This window comes from Nelumbo lutea, chromosome 1 (assembly GCF_056320005.1).
Source record: "Nelumbo lutea isolate HS-2025 chromosome 1, American lotus-T2T, whole genome shotgun sequence".
NCBI classification, from domain to species: Eukaryota; Viridiplantae; Streptophyta; class Magnoliopsida; order Proteales; family Nelumbonaceae; genus Nelumbo; species Nelumbo lutea.
Window position 1 is genome coordinate 130221974 of NC_142684.1, and position 22735 is coordinate 130244708.

A 22735-nucleotide genomic window follows, 5' to 3' on the forward strand; every position below is an offset into this window, starting at 1 on the left:
TTTTAGAGTCTTTTCAATATTAATGGTTAACAATGTAGCCACATATATAGCTAAAATACTTCTCGTACATGTGTAATATGGGCATGCCGGGCCTTGCCCGGAATCTCTCAAGGGAGAAGTTTGGGACAGCTTGAGGCCCAAGCTCAAGGCTAGGAGTGGCACAGTTTTTTAAAAATTGAAAAAATAATGACAAGTAAAAATAAATTAACAAGATAAATAAGAAATTGAAAAAATAATATCTTAAAAATTTATTTCATATGAATTTCAATGTATACAATTGTTTATATATAGAATAATAAAATAAAATTAAAAAAATTACAAAAAATGTATTATATATATATATATATATATATATATGCGTGTATAATGGACCGTGGGCCTCAAAATCACTAGTCTAATTAACCTAAAATAAGATATAATAAGAGGTTGTTTTAGCATGATGGGAAAGGCAGGAGAAAACATATATAATCCATTCCACGAAATAGGCAAAGAAAGTGGATTAGTTAGGATAGGTTTTGCTTATTGAATAAGCAAGGCTAATAAATAAATTAAAAGCCAATGAAGTGGGGCTCAACCTATGAGAACCAGCTAAGCTAATTAACCCAATTTGAAGTGACGTGCCTTGACAGTTCAACGACTGCTTCGAGGCAGCCTGCAGCCTAGTGCCTGCCACACTGTTCTTTCTTCTGTGCCCCTCCTCTTAACTCTTACAACTTCTATCACCTCAATTCAGTAAACCTGAATTCCTAAAAGCCTGACCCGACTGCCTCACGTCCTCCCTGTACCAAGTAATCCTCCAAAAAGTTTTTATAACGGACCAAGTAATACTCAACTCGAGTCGATTAATTAATCAAGTCGCAATCCTAAACATCTTATGGTAAAACATTAAAATTTTAACTCTAATCGAGCTGAGCTCAACTAATTTCTGAGTATCAAAACTTGAGTTTGAATAAGAAGCATGAAACTTGATCGAGTTCCGTTGAGTTTCGAACTCCATTTTTTTTTTAATTGACTCGAATACAAATTTAGATGGTGTTTGGAAGCGTGGGTGTTTTTCGGGATCAGTTTTCAAGAAAAAACGTTCATGTTTTTAAAACTTGATTTTTACAAAAAAATATATTGATTTTATTTAGGAGTGTTTTTAGCACCTAGGCAGTGAGTAATACTATATTGTTTTATAAGGTGGCTTTTATCACCTTTTTATATATGTGCTAACAGGTAAGCGCCACATAGGATACATGTAATTGCCAATCAGTCGACCATTGGGGGAAACAGTTTACTAATGGCACTTCATGCATCAGTGGAATCCCAATTTACGAGGTATGCCAGTTTTTTTACATTTTTTCAAAAAACGCTTGAACTTATGTGAGCATTTGTTGAAACGTCTACATGAATCTAACGTGACACCGTTTTTCAGAAAAACAGCCACGGTTCCAAACATCCCCTTTAATAACCCAATACTCGACTCGGCTCAACTCGGTTCTGGTTAGAACTCGGTGCTCAAGTTTATGGGTGAGTCAGATGAGGTCAGTCTTTATCAGGGTACGTTGGATTGAATCTGACCTGACCCACCTCAAATCCACCTCAAATCCGACCCATTGACGGTGCCATTAAAAAGATGTAAATAAGATCAAGCTTAGGTTTGTTGGAGACTGGAGGACGGATTCGATTCGGTAATCCTATTCCATTTAGGGTTGGGTTCAGACGTTCAGTTGGTGCAAGTGTACGTGCAGCTTAATTTAGGTTCAACTGAACAAACCAAGATTATACTAATAACCAGTTAATTTATGATGACAGGTATCCAACACTTATTTTCTGCACTTTTTCACTGCACATCCATTCAATTACTTGTGTATGGAAGTGCAGGAAAAAGATGAAGGAGATCCAGAGGATGGGACTAGAATCATGGGGCAACTTTCAACATTATTTAGTGATATCTATCCTTAGAATTATTGAAAGAAAACTAGTTAATGGGATGATCAGGATAGGCCATATAATAAAGCTTAATCATAGATCTGATGATTATTTTATGGTTTGTGAATGACTCAATCAAGCAATTACAAGCACAATACAATGAAGTCTCATATTGTTTTCTAGCTCTTTTCTTGAGAATTCTATATTCCATCTCTGAATTATTTTTTTCAATGCTACCCACTTACAAAGGGAAGCTACTAGATCTGAAAGCATTTTTAGTCCTCCTTTTCTTGCATCTCATCATTTCATTTATTTTTTTTCTTCTTTTCGTTATGGTTACAATGAATCAATCATGGAAGGTAGGTCACAGTCAAAAACTTGAGATTTCCATTGCATCCTTTTGAGTGATAAAGCATGCGTTGAGCACTCACTGAAGGTGGGACTTTATCTCTTCAGTCTTTCATCTCATCATCGATCAAGAATTTCATCAATATGCAGACCATCTTCAGCTCTTCTTTAATTAATGCAGCTGCTGCAAATTAAACCATTTGTTTGGATGATCAAAACTGGTCAACCTCTGGTTTTTTATTTGTTTATTGATCCATTTACGAGACATCCAGTATACGTGACTTGCGCGGCCCCCCACCGACAGCACCAACCGCATAGATAAACTGGATGAGTCAAACTCCATTATTAATTTATCAACTGGCTGATGAATTGCTTGAGATCTAATGGGATAATTCTGTATTAATTTATTTATTTTGATGAGCTGACTGCAATTCCATGAACTGTGTTGTTGCTGGGTTTTTGCCTCTGAAGGAATTCCAGATTCCCAGGTGGGTCAGTGTGGATGGAGAGGCTGCATATGTCGTTGCACACTTGCATTGACAGGGTTGGGCCTAGATAAGAATGACAACTCCAAGAACAGGACTACCCCACACCCACAGACCCACGCACAGCGTTGAGCCTCTGTGTGTGTGAGAGAGAGGGAGAGGTAGACATCTCGCCTTGCTGGAACAAAACCATGAAAAAGCTTGTGGGACCTCCAACTGTTGCTTGATTTGTTCAGCCACGACTCTATAAAAGAAGCAGCAGCCCAGTTGCGATGAAGGAGAAACAGCACTGAAGACATGGCTACCCACTGCATTAATTGATCTGGTCCCCCGGCCAACTCCAATTTGCTCATCAAGCGTGGGTTTTACACCAAAGCTACTAGAAATGCCTACACCCTTATTTCTTCTTTCCTTCAATTTCAGTTACATCTGATCACTCCTTCACATGTGTTAATTCACTATTTAGTGATGGAGTGTCAAATGAACAGAACCAGAAGGAAAGAGTGATCCATCTGGGTCCAATAAATCTTAGATATATCATCAGTTTTTGTTCAGATTGGAACAAGTGTTCTTTCCGTTTCACTCCCCTCCTCCCCCAACCCACACCGAAAAAAAAAAAAACATATTGAGTTAACAAATATGCAACTCTCTTAATTTGTTCTTCGCCCAACAGACATGGTGAGAGTTGAGAGCATGAAACAACATAAAACAAGACAAAGTTGGATTTGTCTTGCCATGGCTCAGACCTTTTTGTGTAGAGAGAGCCAAAATTTGCTTAATGTGGTTATTTAATTAATACTTAATAGAATATCCAAGCATTCCTTTGGGGTTTGGGAATTCTAACCCAAGGACAATAATAAATAGGGAAATTTATGCTAAACAGGTCCATGACAGTTTATTATTTATTTATATTAATAAACAAGTATATTTTATTTTAAGGATTTAGGGTAGCATTTTCATGAATAAAAGGAATTATTGAGAATATAAATAGACCCATTTCAGAAGAGTCACACCCTGGGATACTTTCTCTCTAATTTTCTCTAAATTTCACCATTTTTAATATTTTACTACCAAAAATCTGCCCAACACAGACAAATATGTATGAAGAAGGTTTGTCTAGACGCTCAGTCTGGTGTATTCTCTGAGATAACATTGGCTCCATATATACCCCACCATAATTGGATCTTGGATCTTTCCCAAGTGATATTACCATTTGAAAGCTCCAGGTCTTTCTTCGCAAAATGCCTAGAAAAGGGCTTAGTTTCATGAACTGATGGATGGAGGAGAATGCATCCAATGGAAGATAGAACCCTTTTAAGCAGCCAGCTATGTCCCCCACCTCCCACCCTTCTCCCTGGTTGAAGCTCTTCTGTAAATGACTCAGCTCTAGCAAAACCACAAATAATGGCGTATACGTTTATAGTTGATGTGAACCTGGAGTGAACAAGCAATGATTCCAGAAGGGTTTACCATCCAATGGAAGGCTTGGTTTGACTGAAATGAGAATTTATTTAGAGAAATAGCCTAAACAGCTAAACTGATCCAGTTTAGAAAATTATTTTCATACATAAATACATACGATACAGAGACATAGAGAGGGTTTATTTTCAAAAATTTTCTGTTTCAAATAATTCCTTTGTTTGGAAGAAAGTCCTAGATTCAATCACCTACTTCCATTAGAGGATAAAAGAAGCAACAAAGTTTTTAGAATCAAAGAATCAGATTTGATTTTTCCTTTTAGAAAACTAAAAATTAAGAAATCCGATTCAACCCCACATGTTACACTACAAGTCGTACATCAAAACTTTCCCACCTCATGTCAGAAATTAAAAAATAAGATGTTGTGGCACAAACCATGTGAGCCCAAGAATCCCCAGCTCCATTTTTTTTGTCCCTTTACAGTTTTGCTTTTATCAACTGTTACCTCACTCTTTCCTATACATCCTCTCTCACTGTATATATAAACTCGGTCCGAGAGACTGAGGCTGCTTTTTGTTCAGTCCCCCCTCGTCTTTTTGTTTACTGTTTGGAATCGAAATCCGAGATGGGTTCTCGATTCCAAGCTTTGTTCTCCGTGATTTGCTTTCTGTTTGTGTTCCTACAACAAGGAAAAACAGAGCAGTTTTATAATGTGAGCAGCTTGAGGGGTAGAAAGCCAGCGGGTAGCTGTAATCTGTTTCAAGGCAGTTGGGTCGATGATTCTTCGTATCCTCTCTATAATTCTTCTAGCTGTCCCTTCATAGATCCAGAGTTCGATTGTCAGAAGTATGGTAGACCCGATAAACTGTACCTGCAATACAGGTGGAAGCCCAGCAACTGCGAATTGCCAAGGTACGTAAGAATCCATCAGTACATCTATTTCGGTACTTGCTTTTTGTTTTGAGCTTGCATCAATGGAGGTCTCTGTTTCTTCAATTCCATGGGTTTTGATAAATGGGTCCTGTTTATCTGTGAATACGTGTTTCACTGTTTCTATTCATCATGGCTTGCTGTAGGTTTAATGGGGTGGACTTTCTGACGAGGTGGAGGGGGAAGAAGATTATGTTCGTGGGCGATTCGCTGAGTCTGAACCAGTGGCAATCGTTAACGTGCTTGCTTCACGCTTCTGTGCCCAACGCCAAGACTACAGTGACGAGGAGCACGCTGCTCTCCTCTGTAATATTCGAGGTCAGCTCCTTCTCTTCTCTTCCCTACCTTCTCTTTTTCTTTTGAAGTGGAGACAAACGGCCCACTTGCAGTCATTTTTCAAAATCAAAATCATTACTAGCCACAGTCCATGCCTTGTGCTTTTCAAATTCTGATTAAAGGATTTCTGATTTCAATCCTTTTTGGGACCTCCATATCTTTTTTCTCTAGATGAGATATATAAAAATTGATAATAATTGAGAATGAATTTGGACAAGACCCATATGAACTCATCATTTGTAATACATGCACCATCATTAAAGCAACAGAACAACTCTGATTTTGGGTTTCATATCTATTTTTCTTATTCTCTGAATTTTGGTTTTGAACATGGAATCCGAAATGAGATAAGGTGACTTTTCAAGGAATTTCAACCAAGAAAACTGTGCTCACTTTGGTCTTTGAATCGATAGTGATGATTTTCTTTTATCTGTTTCTTCTTTTTGTCGAGTAAAGTTGGAGCGGAACATGCAGTAATCTTGGTTTTCGTTGTGGTTTGTGAATGAAACTGAGCTCGGGATACTGTAATGTGGAAACTCACGCCGTTTCAAATAAATGGGGTTATTGGTTTCCTGTTTCCATGGTGAATGCTAATCTCTAACCTTTTTCTCGAAAGGACTTGTGGAAAACCATTCCAGACTCCACTAGTGCAATTCTAAGCCTAGGTTTAGATCTATGCACAGTTCTATAGATGAACCAGGGAATGATTCTCTTTATGGAAGTAACGAAGAAGAAGAAAATAAGGATAGATTCAGGAGGGTGAATGAAAATGCCAAAAACGAAAAAGAACAAACGGAGAACAATTTGATTCTTCTGTTTTTGAAATCTAATCAGATGGATGAGAGATGAGCTTGGATTCTGAGGAGGGAAAAGAATTCCTTTTTTTGAAAGTTCGAAATTCTGAACCAAGCATGGTACACGCACACACAGTTCGTTGTTGTTGGAGTTTGGAGACATAGCAAGACATGGCCCCCACCGGACGAATGTGGGCCATGTGATTTTGTCACTTTGTGTTGTGATGATAACAGATCCATGTGGGGTTTACTACCTTATCTTACACACGGTCACATAGGGAGGTTTTTTTTCAATTTTCACTGGTGAAGTGGTGAATGGTGATTTGTTGCCCTGGGCCCCACCTCTCTGTGTATAACAGTAATTAACTGTCAAAGCAACTGCTGCTCCAACTGGGAGTGATTTGAGGGGGTTGAAAAAGGATGGAAAAGTGAGAGGACTTTTTTGTAATTTCTGTGGTCAACAGGGGGCATTTTGTCAGTTCAGATATACGCTCCACAGCACATCTCCACCATGTATTGGAAACATCTCTCCATGGCGATATCATCGATTCTGATATTATCATCGGGAGATGTTCTCAATACACGGCCGGAATATCTTGTGAGACGTTGTGAGGCGCAGATGTGAATTCCTGAAATTCCTGCGTCTGCATGCTTTCGTTACGAATCGGGTCCCCCCACCTTTCTCCCTTTGCACGAGCTGTCAACTTCACTTTTCCGGTTGGTGGCCTGGTGCGAAGCCAAATAGCGACGGTTACTCTCGGAAACACCGAAACTGCCCCTATTTTACTCTTAAAATAACGAAAATACCTTTTCCCCAAAATTTATAGGGCTCCACCTCCACGGAAATGCCTGGGCCTGGCCCACGATGTCCCACTGTCCAGAATCTATTGCAGGTTTGCAGCTGAAAATTCCTCCCGTAACAGTTACGTATACTCCATGCATTTGACTTTTGATACAGACAGTTGATATGCTGTTCGGCAGGATTACGAAGTTTCGGTGTTGCTCTATCACACTACATACCTGGTGGATATTGTCCGGGAAAATGTGGGCCGGGTTTTGCAGCTGGACTCGATCTCGGTTGGTAATGCGTGGAAAGGCATGGACGTGCTGATCTTCAACACGTGGCACTGGTGGACCCACAGAGGAAGAAGCCAACCGTACGATCCGCTCGTCAAAATCCATCAATTTCATGCCCCTTGTTGTCTTGTCTTATTACATTTGAATTTGCCTTCAATCCAACGGTCTTTGTTTTGACAGGTGGGATTACATTCGAGATGGAACCTCATTGTACAAAGACATGGACCGTCTGATTGCATTCTATAAAGGACTGATGACATGGACCAGATGGGTTAACTCCAACGTCGATCCCACCAAAACCAAAGTGTTTTTCCAGGGGATCTCTCCCACCCATTACGTGTAAGCATTTCTAAGTGGCAGTATTGATGTGAACAGACATTGTTTTTCATACTCCCAAATGTACCATAATACAATTGGGTACGTCAAAGTGCTGGCCCATAATTTCATGGGCTTCACAACGGACAGATTGGTCTGAGAGGAGGCCCATCCAGTAATACTCCTATTTCTCCACTCAGGGAGTTCAAAAGCTGAACTTTCTAATGTGGTAATACAAGAGAGAACCCAGGCCCACTTGAGCCTATCCTTCTGCTTCTGGACCCTTTGCCTTTTATGTAATACTGTAATAGTTTGTAAACTTGTTTGCATGTTAATCAAGAAAACCATACTGAATTCATTGTTTAACAAACCAGAGGCAAGGATTGGAATCAACCATCTACAAGTTGCAGTGGCCAGATGGATCCGGTGTCTGGGGCAACATACCCGGCTGGCATACCTCCGGAAGCGATCGTAGTGAACAAAGTGTTAAGCCGGATTAGAAAACCGGTCTCTCTGCTTGACATCACTAGGCTCTCGCAATTGAGAAAGGATGCACACCCCTCTGCCTACAGTGGTGAGCACAAGGGCATGGACTGCAGCCACTGGTGCCTTCCTGGACTGCCTGATACTTGGAACCTGCTCCTAAATGCAGCTCTCATCCTTTGAAGATGACAAACAATTGCAAACAAAAACTCATTGTTTGTATTAGGTGGAATTTTCTAGTTATTCTTTCTTTCCTTTTTCTTTTAAGTTACTTGTATTAGGTTAGAAAATAATAGGGATAATGCATCAAAGTTGTAAATTATTCAATCCTTGAAGTTGCTTGGAATTACTGTCAATTTCATTTCTTATGCAGAATTTTAAATGATACAAGTCAAAATTGGGAGGTTTGTTATATTGAATATGACTGTAAAAATTTAGTTGAACTCCTTATTTATTTATTTGTCTATTACATTTATGGCCTATATTGGGCTCAATGGTCCATTATGCAGTTGCACTGTGGCCATGGATTATGGATACACATATAACAGTGAATTTTTTTTCCCACAAAGTGAAAGGAATTGAAAGAAAGAAAAGATGTGAAATTCTTTCTGTTAATATGGATAATACCTTTGGTTTATAAGCCTAAACAGCTAAAAAAATGAATTAAAAAGAAAAAAAAAAACTTTTGTTTACAAGCCTTGCAAAAGAGGAACTGAAAAAGAAAAAAAAAAAAAGACCACATATCAATCTAATGCAATGTGCTACTGAACAGAATTGAATTTATATTTAGCTTGGAGATCTTCGTGCATTGATGCTTTAATATGCTACATCCCTGTCTGCTGTCTACTCCTTCACCCAGAGTGTAAAATAGACTGATTTTTATTAAAAGGAACACTGCCTGGCATTTAACTCCCTGAGATGCATGCTATTATATCAAACCTGACTACAGGCATCTTAATAAGATTTCTTTTCTGGGATCAAATCATCATAGTCCATAAAACATCCTAACAGTATTGTCTATCCCAATTCTAAGTTTGTTGCCTTGCTCAGATGTCTTTCCTGGGACCAACATCACCTTACTCCATCTAATCCTCAGTGGTGCCTATCCCCTTACTCAACTTGTAAAAGTGCATCTGCAACTCAAGATGGATTCCTCAAACCCAATACAATCCAAGAGAAAGGGTTCTCCCTGTTCCCTGTTTCTTGTACCCAATACCATCTAGACCCAAACCCATAGAGCTGATTAAATAGGAAATTTGGAGACTAGATCACCAAGAGCGAGTTAAAAGAGTTCATTTAGCATTTTCCCCAACACCAATGATCGATTTCTTCTATTCCATGGAGTATTACTCATCTTCTTCATGAAAATTTTGACATCGCTACCTCAATCAACTGCAGCTTTAGATGGATTCCAAGAGAACTAAATCAAATGGTAGATTCTTTTTAACTAGACCTGGTTTGGGAAGGGATTTTTTGTATAGTGCAAATTCTTTACCTGTTTGTTGTTTAGCCCTTGTTTGTACTTCTTCTCAGGTACATAATTCCCTTTTATGAATGAAAGTTTTCTTTTCTTAAAAAAAAAGAAAAAAAAATAAACTGCATGTATTTTGGCTCAATATAACAGCATTCAGTGTTGCCTTTATATTAAGTAACTTGCAGCCTAAAGATAAAGGTTTAAACGGACATTGCTCAATGAAACGGTAAAATCCTGAGTTAGCAAGTGTGAGAATGTGGTTTCAAGTGTAGAGATATTAATTTATTAAAAAAAAAAAAAAAAGCCACAGGTTAGACCCTATCCAGTTTATCCCTCCAAGACCCAGCTCTCTGGGGCCATCATTAGATAACAACCCTTTAGCTTAAAGACAATATAGGAGCAAACATAGGTGTGCATGACAAAGATGAACTCTCAATGCTATGCTGACTAGCATTCAACTTTGAAAGAGAATTGAAAGACTATTCTTCCAAGAAGTGGAAGCATGCTTATAAAACTCTGAAATGAAATAAAATGTGAAAAGAAGACTAATAACCAACATAAACTGCGGCATTGACAACATAACAGTCATCATTCTTATCTCCCATTTCTTCCACACATACACCACTTGAGCATACAAGTCCACCATCCACAATGTCAACATTCAAAATTTTGCCACTGAAAACATAAAAGTAGATACATATTTAAGTAATATTCTTGTAAGAAGTTCCTAATTAGTGCCACTTTTAAGACAGTTATATAAATAAATCAGATACTTTCAAGTAATACATGTTCACAGAATAGAAGTATAATCACCGGCCAAACTTAACTTCAACTGCATGCAAAAGGGAAATAGGAATTAGAGTACAAGGCTATGAGGACATCATTAGTTGAAGTTTTGAATTGATGTTATCACACACACAGTGTTTTACTCACACCTAACATGCATAGTTAACTAGAAAAAGCTTTCAAAGGTGTTGGAGGCTTGGAGCTCAGAACTCAGAAGTTGGAATTCTGATTTTAACCATCTAAGTAGAATCTGTGGAATGAGCGTAGAGAGTTTGTATGTATGATGAATATCAAATAAAAGGCAAAAGGACCTAAAAATGCAAAATAAAGCTCAGAAATTTTAATTTTCCCCCTCTGCAAGAAACATACATGCTCAAGTATCAAACTCATATCCTAATAAATTGGGGTACAGCTACAACATGAGAGAGGAATCTTGGATAACTGATCAAAGTGAAATTATAAAGGAAGAAAGGAATGCTAATTCATAAAATATATTAAAGGATAACCTTAATACCATGGTTTTCGAACCGCCGTTGACCCAGACGGTCGGACCATTCGTCCTGGGAGGAACCGTCCAGGCAACCGGTTCTGTTTTACCCCAAACCTGGTCCCCGGCCAAAACCGTTGAATCAGTTAGCAACCCGTTGACCCAGGCGGTCAAACTGTTGACCCGTTCCACGGTTTTTGGTGATTTTTTAATTTTTAATTATTTTTTTAAAATTTTTGTCAGAACGGGCCGTCCATTCAAACCGGACGGTTGAACCACCAACCCGGAGACCGGTGGCCAGAACGGTTCTGTTTCCGGGTCGTTTTTTAAACCATGCATTATACTTGTATTACTACAATTCCCTTCCATCCAGTTCACACATGCAGTGCATTCAAGATGAACCAATTAGAGAAAAGAAAGACTTCTATCTGGAGTTTGAATTAAACAACTAGCTATGATCCAATGGAACTGCTTTTGGGCCATTATATTGCAGGCAATACATCACAGACACATTTAGATTTAGGATAAGAAATTACAGCTTCTGGACTTCTTTTGTCTTGAAGATTCATAAATAGCATCTAAGATTGGAAAAAATCTGACGGTCTATCCCTAAGTTTAAAACTCACAAGGACAATTAAGAATCATATAATTGAGAAACATTTCTAGTTCTTTAATAAACTTCTGATTATATTTTCAGATAAAGGAATTATTTTCCCAAGTATAGAATTTTTTGATAAGCAACAGATAATTTTCCCAAGTATAGACTCAACAAATATAAAATTAAGATAAGCACATATGGAGCTGTAAGCCTGTAACTACTTACTAAGGGAAGACAGATTTAACTCTCTCAATATCCAGAAATTGTTGGAGTTGTCTAGGAACTCCAAGCTTGATCTGAAGCTTCATCTGATCAAATGCAACACCAGGTATGGAGCCTGCACCAATACCTTAGAAGTTAGAACGTCTTAATTAACCAAACCAATTTCTTAAATAGAAGAACCAAGTTAAATTCTTTCTGAAACCCAATAAAATACGGGAACTTCAGATATTGAAACATGGTAGAACTTATTACAAACAACGAAAAACCAAAAAAGTGATATCAAGACCAAGCATAGCTACGAATAAGATCATCAAAAAACAGAGAAAAGTTGAAAAGGGTAAAACATTCGGTGCAACAAAGCTGCAATTAACAAAGCCAGTCAAAACCCAAATAACAAAAACAACAAAAGTAGGAGTCCCTCATCCCGCCTCAAGATCCATCTTCAAAAACAAAACCCACATGAATTACAATATATTCAAACCCTCCCCACCGAAGTCTTACCTATAGCTCAAATACCAAAAAGCAGGCAAACTTCTCACACCCGCAACACGAAAAAACAAGTTCTAAGAAGGAAACCTCTTCGGAAAGCAGGAATTGAATTGGAAGAGATTGCATCTCTGCATGCCCGCATTGCTGCCGCCGTGATGTCTTGCCTGATCATTTTATTTCAGATAGAAAGGAAGTAATACCTAAGTGATTCTGTAACAAAATTTCAGCTGAAAATTGATAATAGAAAGAAAAGAATAGAGAACTGGACATACCCATGTTGATCATAGCCAACACCCATCTCGACAAACAAGAGTTTCATTGCCGGAACTACCCCGCTGGGAATATTCTCGCTCTGCTGGCCTTCCATGGCTGCTGCAGCTACAATGCTCGACGACAGTCGATGAGATCGAATAGAGAATCGAAGTGGAAGAAAGCGGTTTGTAGCAGAGAAATAGTGGACTTTGCAACGACCATCACGGAGATAAAAAGACGGCGAGTTGAGGACGGAGAGTGTTGTCATCTCTCTCCACTGATATTCTCAATCTTGAAGGCCCACTCCGGACTCCGCCACACGGAGCGCGCTACCGCTACTAGTTGGGGGTGCAACTTGGGCGGGCCAAACCCGAGCACGAACCGGCCCAATCCGAAATTGTACACGGATTGGGCTTGAATATTCGGTCTTCCGGCTGAGCTCGAGCCTAAATAATTTGGTTTTTTATTTTTCGGTTCAGATCCGGACCTATTTAGAGTGGGTTCATTAACCAATATCAAATTATAGTGGAGGCTGGGCTTGAATCGGAAAAATTGGGCTTGACTTCAAACTCGGTCCAAGCTCAAGCCTTAAACCCAAATTTTAGGACTAAACTCGAATTGACCATAAACCCAACCTAACTAGCCCGGCTTATACCCTTACTCCTAGTTTTCAACTCTATACCTTTGTTGGTTAAAGACTAGAGCAGGCAATATCGGGTCGGGTTAGAAAATGCTAGGCCCTAACCTCGACCCTAAACATTCATATTAGATCGTTAGGGTTGCCCATGAATCAGATGGGTCAATCGTTTAACTATCAGGATCATCTGGTCTTTCATCAAGTCAACGTTTTTATCCAAAAATATGGTTTTAGTGGTCTAGTTTGGTCTAGTTTGAATGGTTAGGACAGTTTAATCATTCAAATTAACGTTGATTTGAAAACGTTGGTTTAAAAAGATGTGGCCTAGCACCGACAGTGACTTATGACCCAATCTGACCCAACCCACAAATGAATTCAGGTTGGGCCATATCATGATACCATCCTAATTTTTTGGGTCGCTAAATAGGGGTCCTGGTAGGAATGGCAAGAGGGCGGGGATCATATTCCCCATCCCTGACCCCAATTATGAAATTAGCCTCATCCTCGTCTCTGATCTTCATTGGGATAAAATTTGTCCTCCTTTCTCGATTCCCGATGGGGATGGGTTCTTTGTGGGGACGTAAATCCCCGAAATTTTTTTAGATAACAATATTTTTTTGAAAAATAAATTTATTTAAAATAAATAATGTTAATTATAAATAATGTTTTGATATATATATATATATATATATATATATATATACATATATATTTAATATAAATAACATTTAAATATATATATAGAAATAATATATAATATAAATAATATTAAATATATATAATCGAGATCGGATCGAGGCGGGGATCCCAATCCCCATCCCTGACTCCATCGGGTCTGGGAAGTCGGGTTCCAATCGAAGATGGGGAAGATTTCCATCCCTAGGTCTTGACCCACTTTTTTGGGTTGGTTTTGCAAGTTGGGTCAACTTTTTCCAAGTCTACTTTTAAAGCTAATGGATCTTTGCACGCATTGAATCCAACTGCACATTATGAATATTTTTCATACATGTAAGAGCTATTCATATGGTTATATGCCCATATTTTTCAAAGTCTATATAGAGTTTTGTTGGAGATTTGGGGCTTATTCGTTTGCTCTGAACTCTAACATCTAAAAGTGCACATTAAGAGGTATATTGGTATTGATGAATTTTTCTTTCCTCTGAACTTTGAATGTAAATGTTGTTCTGAATTCTAAAAATTGTCAAATATCCATTTTGACTTCATATATAATAGTTTTTGTTTGTCTTTTTGGGGGTATCATTGGAGAACAAAAAGTTATATGATTGCACTTTAAGAGATAAGAAATAAGAAAAAACGAACAACAATTTTTCTCTTAAAGTTAAAAGATTCCTCTTAAGAGATAAGAGTTAAGAGGAAATGAACAAGCCCCAATGAAAGTATGTCATTCCCATGTTCATAGTATCAGAAATGCTTAGGTTGGTTTGAAACACTGTGTATTGGGATACATCTAAAATACCCATGTGTATTGAAGAAAATTAAGATATGCATTGAAACATTATAAATAGTTTAGTAAATCATGATAATATATCAATAACACTAAATATAAGGCCTTAATGAGGTATACATACATTAAATAAATATATTTTAATGGGTTTTATGAAGAAATACATCGTAGTCAATTATAATTTTCATTAAAAAAACCCTATGCTTAACTATAATTTATAAATTATAATTCTTAAAATTTAAGGGATGGGAAAAGCCCAATTATTCTATCCAACCATAAAACATGAATTTGCATAACTTAAAAGTGAAAATATAATTAATAATTATTTCTCGTTTAAATAATTAATATCAATTTTTTAACTTCAATAATTAAAAAAAAATCAAAAATATATAAACATTGTATAATATATTTAAAAGTAATTATTGAAGAAGAAATTTCAATTGCTCTATGGATATGATAGATCATTCATAGATCCATATTAATTGTTTTTTAGTTTTTAAAATATAAAAAAAATCTTGAAGAATTTCAGTTTCTATATGGAAATGATAGATCATCAATAGATCTAAAATATATTAAGTCTTTATAGGCATATAAAAAAAGACATTTTCAATCTTCTTGTTAATTTATATTTTCCCAAATCTCTATAAAATTTCCATAGATATACACATAACACTAAAAAAAATTGTGATTTTCAACACAAAAAATGTTTATCAACATAGATTTAAGAATTTTTAAGCATTCAAGGAAAAAAAAAAAGAAACAACAAGATATTATGAAAAATAAAATAAAATAATACCTTTTTTGCAATCTTTTTCAAAACATGAAAAATCTTTAAAAACCTTGATGATTCACACTTGTTTCTTATTTTATTTTTCTTTTTTTTTTTGAAAATCTAACACTCTAGGAATGATGTTTGGAGGCTTAGAGTCATTTGAGAGGGAGGAGGGCGAAAAAAAAGGCTTATTTTAGGGGAAGGAGAAGCCTTCTTTTCCCTTTTTTTCGTTTTTTGTTTGAATATTTTTTGTAAGGTATCAATTGAACACCTAATATGCCATCGATACACTACCGATACACCCCGATATCAAGAATACCATGTTGAAATTTTAAAACGCTTGTCATTCTAATGCTATTGGGCTAGATTATCTTGGAGGTTAGTGCATGAAATCCTTTTCTTAGGGGTTGTTTACTTTCATATCCATTTATTAGAAAAGCATGGGTTTAGTAAGACATTTCTCTTGAAAATGGGGACAATACATTTATTTTTTCGTTAGATAGCTAGGTGCCACATAGACCAAACAATAAAAAAAAAAAAACGCTTTGCCATTGGGGGGAGTTCTAATCTAGTCCCAATACAAGTCCCAACAACCATTGCAGTCGTGCATTGGGAACATTTCCCTTGTCATTCATGGTTAAATGTTTCATAGCCAACTTCAAGGGTTGTTGGGACCCTATGTTGGAACCTGATTCGGATTCCATTTGAAGAAACCATCATTTTGACATTCATTTCAATGAATGGCTCTCATACAAAAAAAAAAAAAAGAAAAGAAAAATGTTTTCTTAAACAACTTAACCAAACAAAATTTCAAGCTTCATTAAGGGAAATGCCTATTTGGTGTTGAGCTTAGTGCCAATTTTCAATAAATGGCAATCTTAATCAACCTCAAACCAGTTAAATGTGAAACTCATTCAATAGGGGGTCCTGGTTCTTTGGGGCCCAGTGGTCTAACAACCGAAACCTCCAGTGGACAATTTTAGCATGAAAGTTCCACATTTAGGTGCAACTCTAGCAGGTAGTAATGTAGTCGGTTATCGGGGCCACAGCCAACCTAAGCCCAAAGGCTTAAGGTCCATACCAAACTCAAGAATCAAGTTGCTAAGTATACCCATAAATGTGGTAAGTCATTAATGAGTAAACTGATGAAACTCAAGTTGGTTTGTTGGGTTATATACTTATTTTACGACTTGTGCATTGTAAAAAATTCAAGCCTTATAGTTGGATGCAAAAACTCTAGTTCGGTTGGACTACCCAAATTACAGGCCTTATTTTGATTAAAGGGTAAACTAGCAAAGTTACCCGTGCTAAGCACGAGATTGCATACTTGTATATATATATATATATATATTGTTTTAAGTATGTTGTTTGATTTTGCTTAGTGTTAATTGATACAATGATAATTAATTGAGCAACTTAATTTAATGTACTAGATTTTGGGAGATATTAATTGTATCTGATTTATGTAATCATATGTAGCATTATAGGTAGAGAGAGAGAGGGAGAAAGAGAGATTTTAATTTGGTACATAAGAGTGGTTTGAATTCTGTTTGTTGAGCTTGTAGATCTGTTGATTATTCAATTATTGATTTTCCTTTGTTGCTTTTTCCTTCATCTTTGATTGATTGTGTACCTGGGTAAGATTAAATAAAAAATTATTATTAAATTAATTTAGGTAGTATTTCAAATTATGAAATTATTGAATATATATGATGTTGAAAATGCATGTGTGTTTAGAGTTCTTATCTTTTGTAGCTTCATTATTACTGTTATTAGATTTGATAGTTTCAATTTCAGCAAATAGCCTTGTTGATTCTTGGCCCAATTCACATCAAAGATTAAGATAACTATGAGCATTGTTTGTCGATGAGATTTAGTTAGTAAGATGTGGTACTTCCATAAGCAAGACTTTATTAAACGTGGAAACTAATCATATTCATCCTCCTGTAGTAAAATTTATGTTGTATATTATGAAGATATTATTCTAATGATGTTGTTGATGTAAAAATATTGTTATTTTTCGAACAAAGAATTTTACTAGACATACCTTGGAGAGCGTTTGTTTTAATTCCGATAGTCATTCCCATAATATTTTCAACTTGATTGTCAAATACAATGAAATTTTGAGTTGTTGGATCTTGACAAATGATGGATATTTTGTACCTGCAATTAAACATAGTTGTTAGTATGGCATAATTTAGATATATTAAGAAGATAGTTTGTATTTCGAAATTTACCTTGTGATTGTGTTGATGTATTCTTGTTGACAGTTTGGACAGCTGAAAATTTCATTTAATTCAAGTGCTTTCTTTTTGCAATTTTTGCAAGCTCTCATACCAAAATCCATGATCAACATCAATAGATGTGATACATACAAAGATATGATACCTGATTTTGTGGTTTTATTTTTGTTGTATTAATGTTTTGAATTTGACAAGGCTTATATATTTTCCTAATGACATTTCTTGAGCTAATGAAGTAGCAATTTTTTGTTGTTTGAATTTCTTAATTGCTTCTTCATTTCGTTTAAACCTATAATAATAATTTCATTTTTAGTTTTTATAGAAATATAATCTAAATTTTATATAGATATAAGTCTAAATTATTGTATTACCATGAGAGGAGGTTGCTTGTTTCTTTTATTTCTACATTGATGTTGATTCTTGTGAATTTGCTAGTAAAGAGTGATAAACTTACATGACAAAAAGTATATTATTTCATGATTTCTTATAAGTTGAAGAAATATAATGTTTATTTCATGATTTCTTATAAGTTGAAGAAATATAATGTTTGCTTACTTTAGAATGTTGTTATTCGAATAGAAGAATCTATTAATGTACTAGGTTTTGCTTCTATTTGAAGTAATTCTTCTTTACTAATGTCTTATTGTGTGTCCCATAGTGTTAGACTTATTGGTAGTAAGCTTTATTTGTAAAACATAAGATACAATGATTAAAATTTAATTCATTATAGTATAAATTTGATTTTTCAAAGACTTTTGTTGATAATTACTTAATTCTCATCAAATATGGTAACGCTTCTTTTCTTTGATCCTAAAGCAATAGTGTAGATGTTGCTTATACAAACAATTATTGCAACAATATCTACAAGATAATAAAAACTTTTGCTATTAGGAAATGTTAAATATACTTATGTTTATTTGAAAATAGATGATTTGTAGGTATATCGATAATTTTTTTTTCCTTTGAATTGCTCAATCTTGTCAAATGCAACAAACTTGTATTTGTATAGGGGAAATTCTAGAGCATTGTTTATTTCTTTTGTAATTTTTGTCTTGCTTGTAAATTACAAGTGAGTGTCTTTTCGAACAATTATATATTTTTGGTCAATTAAAAGTGCGTGCAGGTGGGATATGCTATACACTTTTCCTTATTGAAATTGTTTGTAGAACTTGTCTATAAATCATATCTACATTCTTATTTCAATGTCTTGTCCCTGCATTTTTAATGCTAAGTTAGTACTTTTTAATTTTTGATTAGGCATGTTAGGGATATGTGTCAAAGAAAAATTGATGCTATAACTTTATGATTGATAAAAATCATCCTACATATTTTTTGAGTTTGTTGCCTTCTTTGATAGTATGGATTCCTATGAATCTGAACAACCAACCTTTGAAGTCCCAATAAGATTAATGAATGTACATGATGTATATTGGGGCTGGTGAAAATGACATCCTACAAGAATAATTTTTAAGTAACATGAGATAATTTTAATTTTAATATACAAGAGTTTGAAAATAATGTGATGCATAGTATTTAAAAATAAAAATACTGATTTATAATATTGTAGTTGAAATTTCATTGAATACTTTGTAGACAACATTTCTTGTATGAATCTTTAAATGTTCTTTTTTATTATTTATGAGGATCTTTGTGCCAGATTTTGATGATACTCTAGAAACCACTACATATAATTGCCAATGTGTGAAGACTAGATCTTTTAGATATACACCAACATGTTGTATAGACTGTCCCTATCTTTTATTGATTGTCATAACAAATGAGAGCCTAATTGAGAATTGTCGTCTTTTGAAACAAAAAGGAAGTGATACTCCTATTGGTGTTATTATTACTCATGGAATGAAGACATTTGGACCAACATGTGTTCTTGTGATTATTTTTGCTTCTATGACATGATTTCTAAGTTTCTGGATGATAAGTCTTGTTCTATTGCAAAGATCATGTGATGGGCCTAGATTTTTTAAGAGCATTATAGGAACTTGGACTTTTAGATGCATAGAATAGTTTGTGATGCTTGTCAACTTAATAGAGTTAAGATATTCTGTTGGGTACATACTTGAGTGCTTTGATGTCAAATCATCTTCTTTGATTATTGTATCTGCACTTAGATATGTACAAACATCGGTAGGTAAAAGTTCTAGAATGTATAAATTTATGTCTTCAACTTCTTCATTTCGTAGAGCAAGTATTACTCGTTTTAATAGGTAATCTTCATCTATAAATTTTTGTTGAATGTCTAGAAAGATGCTGTCAACCAAAGTTTTTATCTCGATTCCATCTTCTTTTATTAGAATACCATCTGGTATTTGTATTCAATTAAACTCAACATTAGGTTCTAGAGAAACACATTTGATATCACCATTTTTTATATGAAGGACCCAATTATCAATTTTTTTTCTATTTCTGATAGTTGATCAGATGTCTCATTATTTGTTAAAAGCCTTGTGTTTACTGTTAATTTGAAAACTTGACATTACGACCATAATTCTGATCTTTGCAATGATGTAGCAACAATTTTTTGTCTTCATACTTTTGGAACAATAAGTAGAATTTGTCTAAAATCTTCACCTAAGACAATAATTTTACCACTAAAGGGTTTGTTGGAGTTATGTGATGCACTTACTCTCATGATATCTTTTATAGTGCGGTCAACTGCTTCAATTGCATATCTATGAGCCAGGACTTCATCCCAAATTATTAACTTTGTTTGTTGAATAAGTGATGCTAATTGAGACTTTTGATTAATAGAACATGTTAAAGTCTCATGTAATTTAAGTGGTATTTTGAACCTTGAGTGTCATGTTCTTCCACCTTGTAGTAATAGTGTTGCAATTTCAAGCGTCGTAACCACAAAAACTATTTTTCTCTCTAATCTTAACTTTGAAATCAATGTATTCCACAAATATGTTTTGCTTGTACCACCGCTTCTATAGATTAAGAAAAGCCCACCAATTTTAGTTTCACATGAATTAATGGTTTTCTCAAATATTATCCTTTGCTCCTGGTTTAATCCTCCATATAATTGTTGAAATTCTTTCTTTGAAATATTTTTATCATATTGTAGTTCTTCCCATAGAAGTTTGTTTATGTTGTTGTATGTGTTGTTCTTTTTAGGAATTGGCATATTTGGGAAATATTATAGAGATTTTCCATTTTTGGTCAAAATTGAATTAATCTCATATAGGCCACAATTTTGTAATTGTTGGTTAGATAACAAGTTTGAATCTTGAGTTTTTGTTCTTGCTCTTGCTTGTATGTCATTGCATAACTCTTTTCATGAATATTCCATAGTTGTTTTCGATTTGTAACTTTATTGAATAGTAGAATCGTTACAAACATATGACATAATTGATCTCTAGTTGCCCAAATGCAAGTTTCGGATAATGCTTAATGCCATTCGTTATCATCTTCTAGCAAGCCGAAAGCTTTGCATGCTGGCTTTTAAGTTGGATGTTCAATGCCATCAATTGTTCTCAATTCTTTATAACTCCTAGGTCCACGAATTACATGTAATAGCATTCATAAGTAGAACTTCTCTCCAGAACCAGGATGCGCATAGTATTGATCTTCTAATTGATCGGCATTTTTTTCTTCTTGTCTAAATGTTTTCATCTTGATTCCAAACTCACTTTGTAGGAAATTCTAGATATGTTAATTCTCAAGCATCTAGGTATTTTGCATTTGCTTCAATCCATGTAGTAAACAATATTCTCTCAATATCTGTTTTTTATACTACATGGTATAAGTCATCATTGAAAATAATTATCTATTGATTTTCTAAATGATATTGTAGTCTTTCAACATGTGGGTTCTTATGTTTTAAAGGAAAATCAAATATTCTCCAACATGCTTTAGAGGCTGATACATATCTACATCCATATATTGTTGGATCTCATTAATTCCTTGAATTAGCTCTGTACTTCTATTGTTTTCAGTTTGATTCATTTAGAGAAAAATTGTTGCTTTGTCAAATCCTTTGTGTATATACTTGTATAAGTATTTGACAATTTGAAAATATCCAACAATTTCGACATTGATATGAGCATTATACTTTCATGACAAATCTTTATTGTAAGGAACAACCTAACGATTATCAACTTTATATTTTCCAACTTTTACTTTTCATCATTCTTCATACGGTAGATACGATAACCACTTTCTTTAATAATGGTTTCTAAAGAGAATTCTCGTGGGTAATGCTTTGTACACTTGAACTCAGTTGTGCATGGTAAGTTTGGATTAATCCTTCCACAAGTCTATGTATCATAAATTTCATGATGGTTTCATATAATAGAGGGTTTTCATCTTTGTCCAGTATTTCGGTACAAACTATTGCATCTATATCTATAGAGGTACAAGGCTTATCTTTAGGATAAAGTGTGGCTAATATATATGCATGTGGAACCCCTTTCTTTTGAAATTCAATGACATGTAAATCTGAAAGTTCAAAGTTTATGTTAGAAGACAACTGACAATATGGTTTTTATAAAATCGTATTAGTGGATAGAGATTTGTATGGACAAACATGCAAATACTTTTCCAAAAATCTGTTAGACCTTAATATCATCTAGCGGTTATTTGAGCTTCATTTTGAATACATGTGTGATGATATCAGGACGATCATTTTGTTTTAACTAAGGCATTTCTGTCATAGTTGTTGTAACCTCACTCTAATTTTGATTTGCTGTGAATGTGATAAAAAGATTTAGAGGGCCCAGTGCTCAACATATTGCCATTGCATCTTGGTAGTTTTGGATCATGTATCTCAATCCTCTTGTAAATGTAGAAGGAAGGACAAGGCGACGACTAACTGATCGAGCATCATTATCTCCTGAAGTTATTGCATCTTGCAAACCTTAGTACAAATCGCTTCTCATTTGTTTTTGGTTTAATTTGATAAACCTAAGGCGTTCTTCCTCTATAATTGCATATGCATCATTTAGATATTATCGTAATAGACAACCAACTTGTAATAGTGTTTTGCCTTCTTATATTCGTTCTTGAAGTCGGTATGCATGAAACTCTCTTATAGAAATAGTGTCTCTTCGAATGCTTCTAATGACTCTAACTCCTTCATGTGGAATGTTAATGCTCCAACCATCTTTTCCATATGGAAACAGTAGGGGGTATTGTAACGGCATATAGTTTGGATGTGTTTCATCTATTCTTTGAAGTTTATTGTCAATGGTAC

General features: G+C 35.1%; 2 protein-coding genes across 3 annotated transcripts; one reads left to right on the forward strand and one right to left on the reverse strand.

The window, feature by feature from the left end:
- The first annotated feature begins 4029 nt into the window (after positions 1 to 4029).
- LOC148877552 (protein trichome birefringence-like 38) lies at positions 4030 to 8555 on the forward strand. The gene is made up of 5 exons (XM_088942142.1): positions 4030 to 5078; positions 5243 to 5414; positions 7208 to 7383; positions 7484 to 7642; positions 7993 to 8555. Exons 1-5 carry the CDS (start codon positions 4792 to 4794, stop codon positions 8282 to 8284), a joined length of 1086 nt encoding a protein of 361 aa, XP_088798268.1. The 5' UTR covers positions 4030 to 4791; the 3' UTR covers positions 8285 to 8555.
- Positions 8556 to 9901: 1346 nt separating this feature from the next.
- On the reverse strand, positions 9902 to 12797 carry LOC148877553 (50S ribosomal protein L34). 2 transcript variants are annotated; one of them, XM_088942143.1, is made up of 4 exons: positions 12430 to 12797; positions 12245 to 12321; positions 11672 to 11783; positions 9902 to 10250 (listed from the first exon to the last, which is right to left on the reverse strand). In XM_088942143.1, the coding sequence occupies exons 1-4, from the start codon at positions 12675 to 12677 to the stop codon at positions 10121 to 10123; spliced, it is 567 nt and encodes a 188-aa protein (XP_088798269.1). In that variant the 5' UTR covers positions 12678 to 12797; the 3' UTR covers positions 9902 to 10120. The 2 variants fall into 2 exon arrangements, with proteins under 2 accessions (XP_088798269.1, XP_088798270.1); XM_088942144.1 differs by having other exon boundaries at positions 10001 to 10407; positions 12430 to 12731.
- Positions 12798 to 22735: the final 9938 nt, after the last annotated feature.